At 33.2% G+C, this 14,215-nt stretch overlaps 1 protein-coding gene across 1 annotated transcript; it reads right to left on the reverse strand.

Annotated features, from left to right (window-relative positions):
* Positions 1 to 5,678: 5,678 nt before the first annotated feature.
* On the reverse strand, positions 5,679 to 7,522 carry LOC124355977. The gene is made up of 2 exons (XM_046807129.1): positions 7,366 to 7,522; positions 5,679 to 6,493 (listed from the first exon to the last, which is right to left on the reverse strand). The coding sequence occupies exons 1-2, from the start codon at positions 7,438 to 7,440 to the stop codon at positions 5,846 to 5,848; spliced, it is 723 nt and encodes a 240-aa protein (XP_046663085.1). The 5' UTR covers positions 7,441 to 7,522; the 3' UTR covers positions 5,679 to 5,845.
* Positions 7,523 to 14,215: the final 6,693 nt, after the last annotated feature.

Below are 14,215 nucleotides of genomic sequence, written 5' to 3' on the forward strand. Positions count from 1 at the left end.
AGAGAAAAATCGAAGAATATGTAATAAGAGAAGAAAACATAAAGAACAAATTAAAGATTGTTAAGAGGCGAAGGAAGAAATGCTTGTGCTAAGATTCCTCTCGTTTTGGAATTTCTGTGAGAACTAAGAACGCGATAAGTACAAGGAATGGCTGTACATGGAATGACATAGTTGTAGGAATTAAGGACTATATTGACTTGGCACTATGTTACAGGTGCCAGAGATTCATACTCGTGGCAAAGGATTGTACCAGAACAAAGACCGACTGGTCTCGCTGTATCGTGACTTCAATGGCTGCATGAACAAGGGACTACCATCACAGTGCTGGATGGAGGAAATGCCCAGTTTAAGAAAAACTTGTAAAGAGATACAATGGAACTGTAGGTTACGGAAACAAGCTAAAGTAATGAAATAGCCAAAATAATCAAAGAAGGAATATATTTAGAAAGTTATGGACACGTAACCGATGATACTCAGTGTTAAAGGTACTGTGAGGAGGTAGAGAGATGTGTACAGTATTGTATGATAAGAGAGATCGAAAGGAAATAGTTAAAAGTAATTAAGATGCATGGTTATATTGGTCTCAAATTTGTGCCGGGGGTGATGGTGGTAACATGGGCTTTGAGCTAAAATCTCTCCCTTTACGGGAAGCGTTCAAGCCTTAAGGAGGTAACTCTCCGCAGGATGTCTCAGGATCAAATTGAGCTATATACCATAAATATGCTTTTATATTCACCACTACATTGGTAATATTCAGTTCAATGACCATCCATATACATCCATGGGATTAGGTTAAGTGTTACTACAGCCTATTTAACAGGGAAATATTTCTTTATCTAATTAACCTATAGGCATAAAATATGAAAGAAACTTAATTTATACATAGAAAGGATGATGGTCAAGCCCCTTCATGGGGTTTGGTTGAACATTTCCAAATTCTTTCACAGAGAGGATATATCAAGAATGAATTGAACTATTGGGTTAACGTTCGGATGAAACCTCATTTATATCAAGGGAAGATCGATGGTCATTCAGTGCATGCCCTTAATCTGACCATTGGCTTCAAACAGCTGGAGATCCAGATTAACAGTTGTCCTCGTAGTATGATTACAGGTATCTTTTCTTGGTGATGGTTTGCGACTGCTTTTCGGATATTGGGAAAAATATCCCACGATGATATTGTTGAGAAATCGAAATTAACCTCGAAACTGAACGAAATCTGTCAACCTACACTTAATTCTGCCTTGCAATATAATATAAATAAAAATATAACAATTTGTTGGACAATTCCAAGGGGCATTGGCTGGTGGATGTGATCTACATTTCCCCTATGATGAACCATGACTGTGTGCTGGGCTTGTTGCCAAAGATCATCGCACTATGGAGGTTATGGCAGAGGAACAGGTTATAAAGGTGTTATTAGAATTACTCAACATTCTAGTTGGAAAATCTTAAATTTTACCAGGCCAGAGGATGTATTAAGGTAAGTGTTTTATCAGTTATTCCTAATCTACAGAAAATCCTATGTATTTATTAATATTATAATCTAAAATTGCATTGAGCTAGATTTCCATGTATTGCAGAAAATAGCAAAGGATGTTCAATTAAAATATTATAATTTCAACACGTATGTATTTCGTATTTTAGTTTATTTATACACTTTAAATACACATGTATGTATGCTGATATATATTATATAATCAACGTTAGGTTCAGCAAACCAGGTTGTTACTAGTTATTTCCGAACACGTTCGAGTTGTCAATTTATTTGTTTTAGCCACTGTTACTGTAATTCTTGATATTTCTGTTCTTGATTTATGTTAAAATAATGAGTACGTTGTGTTTATATTGTGAATTCTGTGACACGCAGCTTTAGTAAGTTATTATATCACTTTATATTTTTATTTCTCGTTTGATCACCTTTATATTATTTTATTTCGTCAGCACTATAGAAGGAAACGCACAAAGAAAGACAACGGTACAAGGCAGGAATTATTGTAAAGCTACTGTAATCGATATTACTGAGAACAACTTCCTAACTTGTTAGCCCAACTGTGAAATTACTTGTGGATATTGTTTCTAATCTTCTCTGAAAACGTACAGTTAGATTTCGAAGAAAGTTTTTACAATCCTTCACTTGCAGATTTGTACCTAATTTTGCTAAATGCCACTAAGTACTCGTTTGCCCTACATCTGTGTAAATTAAAAGGCACATAGCCATGAAAATGATCAAAGCTAGACATTACTTGGGAGTTTCATAAAGGTATTACATACTCACTTATCTAAGAAGTTCTGTTTTATACTCATATTTAACTTAATAAATAAATTCCAAACACGTTCTTCACTTTTTTATGAATGACTCTATAACTTAAGTATTTTTATGACAAAACTGCACTCTATGTTTAAAAGATTTTAGTAAAGCAGACATTGTAGTTGATAATTCATCATTATACGTGATTGAAGAGGTTTATATACATGGACGTCCGGTCGCTCCAAATGTATTATTAAACGATGTAAATTACAGCACTTTCGAACCCACTAAGGATCGACATGTCATCCGACATAAATGTTTACTAAAACTATTTAAATTTCTAGTTATTTTACAGTATTATGAGTACATTAAAATTTCAACAATTAAAGAGTCACCATTTGATCAGTATGGTTTTGATAATTCAATCAGCTTAATTACAGCCAGTCTTTGTGTATGATTAACTTTATGTCTTCAGAATTTCTTACAATTAAATGTGAGGATTCCAATGTTAAAAAAAGTTGTATATTTTTTATGACATTTAACATATGAGAATGTAATAAATTTTGTTATCCTTACTAATCATCCATCGTCAACAAAAATCCTTTGACCAAAAAAAAAAAATAATCACTATTATCTAAACAAAATTTTAAGGCAGTTACATCGTCATTTAAACATTTCCAGAAGAAAGCCTTAAATAATAATCTATCTTTCTTGAAACTGCAGGATACTCTTATTCGGCAACGGCACATCTTAAACTGAGATTTAAATTGTATAATAAATTTTCGTGAAGTAACCTCTAACGTTAAATAAACCAAGCTCAGGAAGATAACAGGGTAGAGGTTTAATATTTCACTTGTTGAAGAATTTACTGCGAAACCGATTCATTAATCTTTACTAATAGCCTTCATGTTACAGTTGTAGGTGTTGTTTGCCGGAGAGGCGACCCACCCTCACTACTGATCCACTGTACACAGAGCATTGGACACTGTTAGTAGGGAGACTGACAAGTTCATAGATCATTTTCAAATGTCATTAAAATCATAAAGTGTCTAAGTCATAATTAAAAATACTTCAAAACTTTCTTAACTTTTGTTCATATTTAGATTCCATCGGAAGATTTCGTCGGAAGATAAAAGGAGATTGTGTCTGGGTGAAAGGCTTCAATGATGCTAAACCAAATTCCATACTTTGATATGCACCATTATAAAAACATTATTTTCTGTGTAGGGATGAAATTTTATTCAAAACTTAACTTTTACAGGTGAAAACTTTTCCAAAATATTTTGCAACATGATGCATTCACATGTTTGTTCATTGCGTAGGATGTCAAAGTAGTATTTAAATAATAATTCTACACTTTTTTCTTTTCGCTCAACGATAAACATGAAGTCATCAAATATTATCTTGTATATGTTGGAGTAGTTAGGCCAAATATGGTGATATGTCGTATTTTAATATCTCATACGAATGTACTCAGTTTGTTGATATACTTATGTATTCTGTTATTTTCTCGTTCTCATTATGGTTTCCCATACCAGGGGGACATAAACCATCATTGACCTCAGTGTTGCCTATATGGAAAAGAAGTTTCATACTATGTCTAAGTCTATATGTCAGTTCATTTTCGAGAGAGAAATAGACGAGACAGATGGACAGACAAACCTAAAGACTTACAGACAGACAAAAACAAACTTTTTCCATTACATTAAGTGATAGGCTTCCATAACTCTGATAATAAATGACCTCATATATATTTGAAAATGAATTGAGCTTAAATCTATTTAGTTTTAATTAGTTAATACAACACTATATTTTGGTGTACCAGACATAAGTGTATAGTTTTTTTATTACGTGCATGTTTTATAGTTAGTGAAGTTGACACACAACATGTAGGTTGTGATTCCTGACCTAGGCGTGTCACAACGCTTTGGTATGATTTGTTTATGTTAACCTAGTTTGTAATTATGTATTAGGTTAGTTATTTACCTGAAGAAGAGATCAGATTGCAGATCTCTAAACGTAGTGTTACTGATTTGTTGTTTCACTAAACGATGGCAAATGTCTGGAAAAATTCTGTTTCCTTCAAGAGATAATACACTGTAAAAACAACTTTGCGGAAACCGGCGTGTATTTACAAACGTCAAATGTTTGTACTGGCATCACACGGCCAAACATAATACAGAGCTCAGCCAAAGATGTGTACCAGGTGTTTTGCAAGAAATCTCACAATAAAAGAAGAGATAAAACACTTTAAAAACAACTTTGCGGAAACCACCGTGTATGTAAAGATTAAATAACACAGAAAAAGTTGTTGTGATCTTTACTTGATTCTCGGACAGTCCTTAATCATGCATTATCACACTGTTTCACTCTGCGCGAGGATCTGAGAGAATATTCTGGGTTTAAGAAGGAGCTATCACTGAAGATCCTTGACACAAATCACGGGTGTTAACAACGTAACAGAAAATCTTCGTGTTCGCAACACATTATATTTCACTTATAATATGTGAAGTATAAGAAGAAGTTCTAAGAACACATTAGGGATACTGTCAGGAATATTTACTTATTTTTGCGACGTCCCAAGATATGGATGAGGTTATCAGTAGATGTGTGTGATAAGACATCTGTACATGTAATACTGGTTGCTTCCAAGAAACTCTGAGAGTGCCTCGGCATGAATCCCCGCCTAGAATATCACTCCACCTCACTGATCTAGTCTCGAAGCTTGAACTGAAATCGGTGCGCTTTATCACATATCCCTGAAAAATGTTTCCACCACTGGTTTAGGTGCCAAGAGCACTTTTCCGCTGGAAGATCGAGCAAAAATTAAATTTATATGTAATTCCTATATCTACTTAACACATTGAATTAATTACGATTATTCATTGCGATACACATCATTATATATGTTTACGAGGCTTATAAAACATTATGTATTTTAAAACATTATATGTTTTTTTCGTGTTTTATTTTAGAAATTGTTTTATATTTAACAATTATATGTAGTTTTCCTTCCGTCCATAATTAATTACATAAAAATAATAATGTTAATCCCATAATTAACATAATCTTGTATTCGCCACCCGATATAACGAGAACAAATTTACATATAGGTTTAAAATTTTGCATAAAACAAATTCTATATAGGCAACATCGAGTTCAATGATGGTGTATGTCCCCCTGTGGCTTTCGGTTGATTGATATCGAAGCCTATGAATCAGAAGGCGAGAAATATGTATTCTCTGTCTGCCTGGGTTTAAAAAGTTTCCTTCTGTCTGATTGGCTGTCACTATTTCCACAGGATATATAAATAATGAAATGAAAAATAACTTAATAACTTGCATGCAACTTGAGCCAAACCAGTTACGTGAAACGTGGTCAGGAGTACTAATACCATGTATGGCAGAATGAAGAAAAGAAAAATCAATTTCGTTTTGATTACATTTATTACTTATTGATGTTGACATATTAAAATGAAAAAAGCATATAGACGGTGAATTCTATTATACTGATTCTTGTTTTCATGCGAACAAGAATGTTACATCCATCAAAATTTCAACATATTAAGCTTACTGCCTTGTTACTGCTTTTCTCTTATAAACTCTTCTTGCAGTCTATCAGACCCTGCGTTCGTTCCTCTAACTCGGCTTGGATTCTCGCTAAACCATGATCAACGCAGGCATCAAGTTTTGCTATTGCAGGAAAATAAGATTCCCTGGATTCATAGTTATATTTTGCCATTTGCCCATGGGACACGGCATGATTGATAGTCTCAAGTGACTTGTTTTGGCTCTTTACACAGGCAGGTGAAGGGGGAACTCTCAGAGAAAAGCAAATGGTTCTGCTGGTTCCAAGGTCGCTATCTGCTTTCTGCACCTCAACAAGAGCTTCTCTTATCAGCTCTATCAAGGTGCAAAAGTGACCTCCACACGTGAAGTTGCTGAAGGCTGCACAGCTGTCGACGGTGTTGTGAATCTTCTCTACGATAGACGAGCGGTACTGGTCATCATCGCTGGGAGCACAGGCAGTACCATCCACTGAGTTTCCTGCTTCTACATACGCTGTGAGAGCCTTGGACGCGTTGTTCGAGACCTTTAAAGTATTGACATAATTTTCCCATGCCGCTTTTGAGCTTGTTACCACAGCGGTCAACTTTGATGCGACATCCTCAGCTTCTGTGCTGTAGTACTGCCAACCGGGAGACCCGTATGGTTGGCCTGAGTTTGGCGAATAAAAAGTAAGCTGTGAACAGTACAATGACAAACATGTTTTAATTTTATTTTCTATAGAAAATGTTTTATAGTTAAATATAATACAGTTTATGATCAGTTTACTTCAGGAATATTCTTGTTGGAATTCAGATCACAGCCCTTACAGCCTCGAGCACCACTAGCAAAGTCAGCAAACTATACAAAGGTAATATATCTCGTGAAGAGCGAAATAAACCGATACAACGGAGTGATGAATGTTCAGACAGAACGTAAAGAAAGAGATATCGCACAGCTGGAAGGAACGCTCTTGTAACTATTGATTCCAAAATTAAGAGTTATTCCTATGACCAGTAAAAATCTATTTACCACGTTTAAGGGATCGAGGCTCATTCTACGAAGCCATCATACTAGTGATGGGATAACCGAAAGGTTTTTATAACCGACTAACCAGTCGGTTATTTCTGTCGTTAATCGGTTATTTTAGTTGAATGAATAACCGATTAACTTTTTCGATTGAATCCAGATCGGTTTGTTCATTTAATTGTGTAGATTTCATATTAATCAGATGAATTATTTGAATTACCACACTCAATCTATTTAGTAGTATTATAAGTTTATTTTCACATTACCATTACACTTATATAAGTAGACTACCGGTCTGTATAACTTACTTTTCATATAATAGATTTTCCAGTATCATATTTAAACAAAATCTTATAATTCATGAACCATCTTGATCATGAAACCTACATAATCTTGATCATAAACCTACATTTCTTACAAGATGACAATCTTTTCATTACATATTAAGACCTTGTCAATCTTTTTTAATACTTTATAGTTATTTCCTAATTATAAGTAAGCTAGTGTGACGATATTATGTTTAGAAACACACAGCCATACCTGACCAAAAGTGGAGGGCAACGCCACGGCCAGAAGAACCAAGACCACAGACATAGTGAACAGAGTAGGTATCATCTATAGTGATCATATATAGCCTTGAGTGTGTTTGTTCCACACAATCGGCATAATTAGATACAAGTTGCACAGGTGTTACAATGTTCGGGTAATTTGTAATGGAACATTATGCATTTAGACGTCGCACAAATATCATTATAGAGGTAAAAGACATGGTGGCTTGAAGAAGGTTTCACATATCAACGGATTTTAAAAAGTTTATTTCTCTTTTACTCGTAGTTAAAATATCGCTGTAATTATTTATATAAGATTTTTAGATATTATACCAAAGCCCTCAAGAGACTTAGAACTGAAAACAGGTTTATTAAAATTTAGTTTTTAGAAAATATTATTATTAAATATTTTTTATTAATATTGTAAAAGCAAAAGTTTGTTAAAAATGTTATTTGTTGTTTGGATATTTTATATGTTTGGTTTTGTGATGATTAATGCTCAATCAAACTAAATTTAGTGGACATATTCAGGCGAAATTCAGCATTAATATTGCTTACATATCTGAATAATACGTACACATCCCAAAATACTACTGATTGTGAAATACTTATTGCATAATTTATTGTTAGGAGTAAAAAATAATTTTACTATAAATGGCACCAGAGATGAATTCAAAGAATTTAATTTACGTGATTACAAGAAATTAGTGTCATTTGAAATTATGGGACGGCATATTTGCAGCAGCTAAAGGAACAAAGACGGAGGACCCAGGCACTAAGATGAGTCAATAAACCATTCGTTCTAAGAGTACAGTTTCAGAAAACAATCGAACTTACTGAGACTGTGGCCATAGCAAATAATATTACAAATAATTTACCAAACACGAAATGAAATTTTTTATGGCAGTCAAGATCTACGGGGCCAGTGGGTAAGTTTTGCAATGAAGAGCAAACGATACCTATAATGTATATAAAAATACATATCATCCCTAGGCAGAACCAAGAAAATATGTTGATATATCGCAAAGAGAATTGTGGGGCGTATACAATTCGCCCTGTACTGTATCAATTTAAACAGATCTTCATGTCTGAATCACGCGATACTAGAGAACTAAAAAAAGAGTTAAATGAATCATTTGATACGTGACAGAATAAAATAAAATGTGTTACTCGTAATAGAGGACTATTCAATACTGAGAGATTTTTTATATTCTTCTCGTTATAAAGGAAAACTAAAACTAGCATAAATTAGACGTGATTGGGAAGGAAAATAGGTGTAGATAGAAAAGGGGGTTAAACGGAATGTTGCCACTCACCGAAGTCGCCCTCACAGGTCACAAGCACAGCACGGCACGGCAGAGACTGTGCTTCCCCCTCAGGTCTTCCACGGGGTCGACACAGTGTGCATAGGTAGACGGGCAGGTGGAATCACAGATAACCGGAGGGGAGCGTGGTTTTAAATGTACCCATTGTCCATAGCAATATAATGAACTCCAAAAAGTGTGGCAAGGGAGTTCTACAACACCCATACCTTTGGGTTTAAAGAGTTAGTTACACAGTATAGTTACATAGAGCCATGTACCTGTCACAAGCGAGAACGAGGGCTACCACACGCGGCTTCACATTTACGACTACAGAGAAAGTTACCGCACATGGGGACATAATATATTAGACGGATGTTGGCTTGGGCAGCAGGAAAGGGACCCCATGGGGATCAGGTCATGTCACATGATGTCAGATGATGTGCTTACCATCGGAGTATATCAAACTGTCTCGGCTTTTAGGGAGCACTCACCTGATTTACGACATCCTCTATAGTGAAGTGCAGCCATGTTTATCGATTATAAGATAGAGAGTACGAATATAAACCAAATTAATCAATTAAACAACGCAATTTAAATTTTACACTAATTAGACAAAACTGTAAATAATACAAAATAAGTTTGAACAACTAATACCGAGAGTACAAGCAAATACAGCGAGCTAGGTGGCTCGCAAAATAGACATGTATTTTATTTTTGGGAATAAAAATAACCATTAATATTACTAGCACATTGGAACGATTCGAAAGATGTGATTCATACTCGCGTGTCCACACCAGCGAGGACAGAATAAGATTCTTATTCCTCCTCGCTGGTCCACACATGAACTATTGATGCACTATGGAGATTTGCACCGATGTTGGTCTATTGAAGAATAAGGCACACAATTTTCACAATGTATCCCTTACATCGAAGTAGGCTACAAATACCAGATGTAAAATCTTTGTTTACTAAAGGAGGCTTCTAAATTGAATCATATTCTCTTGATCAGGGTTAGAGGACAAACTCAACTTTGGTCGCAAACTCACTAATAAGACCCAATCGCATGTTTGTTAAACTTCTGATCCTCTTTATCGTATACACCAGAATAATATCAATTTAATGCATGCCTATTTCAGTTTTAAACCATTATAGGTCTCCATTATAATATATTATAAATTCTTTCATTACAAAATTTGAATTTTGACTTTATTATCGGCATATTGGCATAAAATATTTCAGATATCATATAAATAATTTTCTAAAATATCAGCACTATTTCTAAGAAATTCAGAATCTTAAAATACTGCTTTTTTAAACTTAAAGTTCGATTTTATAAAATGAATCAGGAGATTTGAGAAGGTTTTAGTGACCTTTACTTATCACAGGAGTGTTTTGTATGCAATTAAAAAATAATATATTCCTGTAGTGTCATAGATTTAAAGAATAAACAATGCGTGTTAAGCCAGAGGTAAATTAAGTAATGCAAGTCTCCAAAAAATAGTTATACGATTATAATTTACTGGTGATGAAGGTAATTTTCTTCATCACCACAAAATGCCCTAATGTCCATATCAATGCTTGTATTGAGTTAAAAGCTAGAGAACAGAAGGTGAAGGAAACCATTTAATTCACACACAAAACACACACATCTCAGTGCATACTAAAACAAGGTAAGTGTACTCAGTTGGTTTATACTTTTATTTATTCTTTATTCTGCGATTGTGGTACCATCATCATTACCTACAAAAACCCATGTAAAAGGTGTTATCCCTATTATCCCTAAATATTATCCGTAGATTGTTAGGATTCGCTAACACTATGCCAAACTGCAAATATTTGTATTTTAACAATTTTATTCAACCAATACGTTACAAAAGGTACAATGAATGGAATCTGCCACTGATAACTAATATTTTTGTGGGAGTTCACAAAATTAATTTCGACCATAGTCTATAAAACAGATCTTTGAAATATGTTACAGATCCAGACATCGGCAAGTTCAGAGTTTGTGAAATCCATTTGTCGAAGGTTTTATACCTTATGGAAAGATAAAGATGTATAAAGATTCAGTACTTGGATCTAGATTCTTCGCGGAACAATGACCTAATAGGCACGCCTAGTAATTTTTCTCTCTCGAACTTTGTTACTGAACGTCTCGCTGCTGAGCAAGTCCTCACGCGCCTAGTCCTTAAATAAAGTTTACCATTTTTCGTATTCTAAATTAGCCCTTGTACGCGAGGCCACTATTATACACATATTATACAGTCGATTTTTAAATAGAAAAGTAACTTACTGTGTTGAGGTCTTATTTGCCAGATTGATATAGATATACGTTGTGGTGATATTATTCAGACGACCAAGTTGACATGGTCATAAATTGCCTATTTAAAAGGTTAATCCTGTCAATATTTTGTTTTTGGCGAGATCGAGTAATACCTTGAGCTCTATAATGATTCTTCTTTGATCACTACTTTGATTCTAATCTTCCCTTTTGCTACCACTATTGCAATTTTTTATACTTTATTATTTAATATGATAATCCACTTTCAAGAGTTTTATAAATATTTTATAATGTTTAGTTCTAATATCTCCAAGGTAAATAATAATATCAACATTAAAAAAGTAACATATGATAATAATAAGTATTAAGTAAATCATATGTTATATCTAATATTATTCTTAACATTAATGTCGAGCCAATGGACTTACCCTTCGAGTGTGAGTCGACATAAACGTGAAAGTAAGACAATTTTAAGCTTTATTAAATGATTAGGTTCCTTGGAAAAGTTTCAAAGAATATGTGGATTAAGTGGGCCCACCTCCAGATATGACGTTAGTTCATTACCATTTACCATTACCAATGTTAATATAATTTGGTGGCAGCGTGGTAAGTAATATTTTTATTTAACTTCTAGAAGCGTTGTTTGTAGATTCTATTTATCATTATTAACAATTAATATCACACGTCTCCACCAAATGTGTTTCGTCCACTCACTTTAGTGAACATTGGAGCATTGTAGATCATTGAAATGTTATAAAGATAACATAGTTATTATATAATTTCAGTGCATTACTTATATATTTTAAAAGCATTAATAGAATTACATTCAATAAAGTCTGCAAATTTAACTTGATGACCTGAATTCTCATGGTTAAAACTTCTATCCCTCCGTACTCATAAATTAAACGCATTATTGGTGGGCTTCAAAACATTAACTTAAGTGACAACTTGGAATTGTATATTTTCGACAAAGGTATGAAAACATAAAATTGCTGAGATTTATGAGTTCCTTTTCAATATATACCTGAATTAACAAACATCGTTCAATATAAAATAATTGAGAGTATCCAATAATATATTTTTAATATTCATAATGTACATAATAATATATACATTTAATGTACGACCAAAATTTACAAATCATTTCAAAACTAAAACAGACTGAGTAACACATTATTAAAATGTGCCTTCAAAGAAACATTTTCTGTAAAAAACCGGTCGTCATCATACTAATTTTAGGGGAGTTCGACTAAGAAGGTTATAAAAAAGTTTCCGTATGAAATAATAATTTTCGTCTCAGACTATATTTTTGTTAGCTGACACCTTGAAACCAACCATTAGAGGCGTAAATAAATGTTAAATGATTTTCGTCTGATCATACACAAAACCCTAAAGTTGAGACTTTCAGTTTCATTGTAATATTAATGATATCATAAATCTATTATCTATCAGTTTGAAGGTAGGTTTTAGGTATAAAAACGTAAAAACAAAATATAGCCAGGGAAAGATTTTCATTTTCCTTTTGATACGCTCCCATTTGATACGACCTCTACTGTGACTTTCATTGATTTCTTTCTTAGAAAAAAATCCTCTATCGATTTCAAGATGAAACGTTTTCGTGCTTATACAATGTTGTTTGTTAGCTCCTACAGTAATAGTTTGATAGTAAATTAAAAATTTGAAAATAGCCAGTGTGTAAATCAAAGATACTTAACTATAAAGAACATATTATTGAAATTGTTGTATTAAATTAATTAATAACATTTACTCTTTAAGTAATTCACTGTAGAGTTAAGATATGTTTTTGTGTCATATAATGAAACATTCTCACTACAGTAACACTGTTACTTTATACATGTAGAATCCCTCCGATTCAAGCATATTGTGGTGGCAGCTGTGCGGACTGTCTCGGAGTAATTTTGGCAATGGTCTGACGTTACTTTCTTATTGAGTACGTGCTATCGAGTCTGTCCATATCTTAGGGAGTTCTTTCATAATTTTATGCATTTGGTAGTAGGAATTCTAGACTGTGATGGTACTCAGTAAAATATCGAATTTTGTTTATGTAACAATACAAGTAGCGACAGAATGAGATATGTAGGTATTATATTTGATTACTTAGAATTAAATGAGATTGCGGATATAATGAGATTTTCTTCATACACATTTCACTAACAGCAGTAAATCAATACACGAAACCTCTACTACTGCGGTGCAATTTCAGCTAGGTGATCGTTCTTTTACAGCTAATTACAGTCATATGTATGAATCTTATGTGGTAAGGATGAGGTGTAGAGATTTGTTGTTACCTGTAGGCTCTGTTATAATTATAGAATGTGGAGTATCTAATATACGTTAAGAAATAAAATTGATATCGGTTACAATATAAGCGAATTGTTTTTGCGCCGATCTGTTTATCAAATTATAAGAACAAAACTATAAAATTTACCAGATGAAGATTTGTTTCTACACTATTTCGATCAAGGAATTTGATTTATTCCTATACCAAGTTTTATCTTAATTGGTTATAAAGTACAGCAGCTGAAATTAACTTCTCCACAGTTACCAAATGACAGGTTTTAATAAAATAAAACACCAATTCCACTTAAAAACTACGTCTTAAAATATTTGCACCAAAAGGAATTTGTGCGTGCATAATTAATTCAAAGATCAAACAACCCGTAAGCCAACAAATTACAATTTACAATTTACAAGCCAACAAGTTAAAAATTATGAATTCAACTGGTAACTTGAAATTTAAAAGTATTTGAATTTAAAATCTTTAATTTCACACAACGATTAATAAATTCTTCGTAAGTACAATACATAGAAATAAAGTGTTAAATTATTACAAATATTATTTACATTTTAGAATAACTACAACAAATCTACAATAAAGCCATGTAAGAATCTTCTAAAGCTGTATTTCAGATACCGCAGGGGTATTACTGTAGTAGTACTGTAGTGTCTAAAAAATATTACAATCTAGGTTAAAATTAAAATATACCGGAGAGTTGTGTCACGAATAATACAGGAATAACAGCAAGCATGTTTCGCACCAACGTCATGCAACAGTATAAAACAAAACTATAATTATTAAAACTAAAACAAAGAATCCAATTCACAGTAGGTTAAACCAAAATTAATGCACAAAAATGAATCATGGGTGAAAATACACGTATCTTTAGAAATATTTAATATATGGACTTTAAATTGTGCATGAAACTTCATTTCTACATAAACAAGAACATTTTCTA

The sequence above is a fragment of the Homalodisca vitripennis genome, chromosome 1, assembly GCF_021130785.1.
Source record: "Homalodisca vitripennis isolate AUS2020 chromosome 1, UT_GWSS_2.1, whole genome shotgun sequence".
Taxonomy (NCBI): domain Eukaryota; kingdom Metazoa; phylum Arthropoda; class Insecta; order Hemiptera; family Cicadellidae; genus Homalodisca; species Homalodisca vitripennis.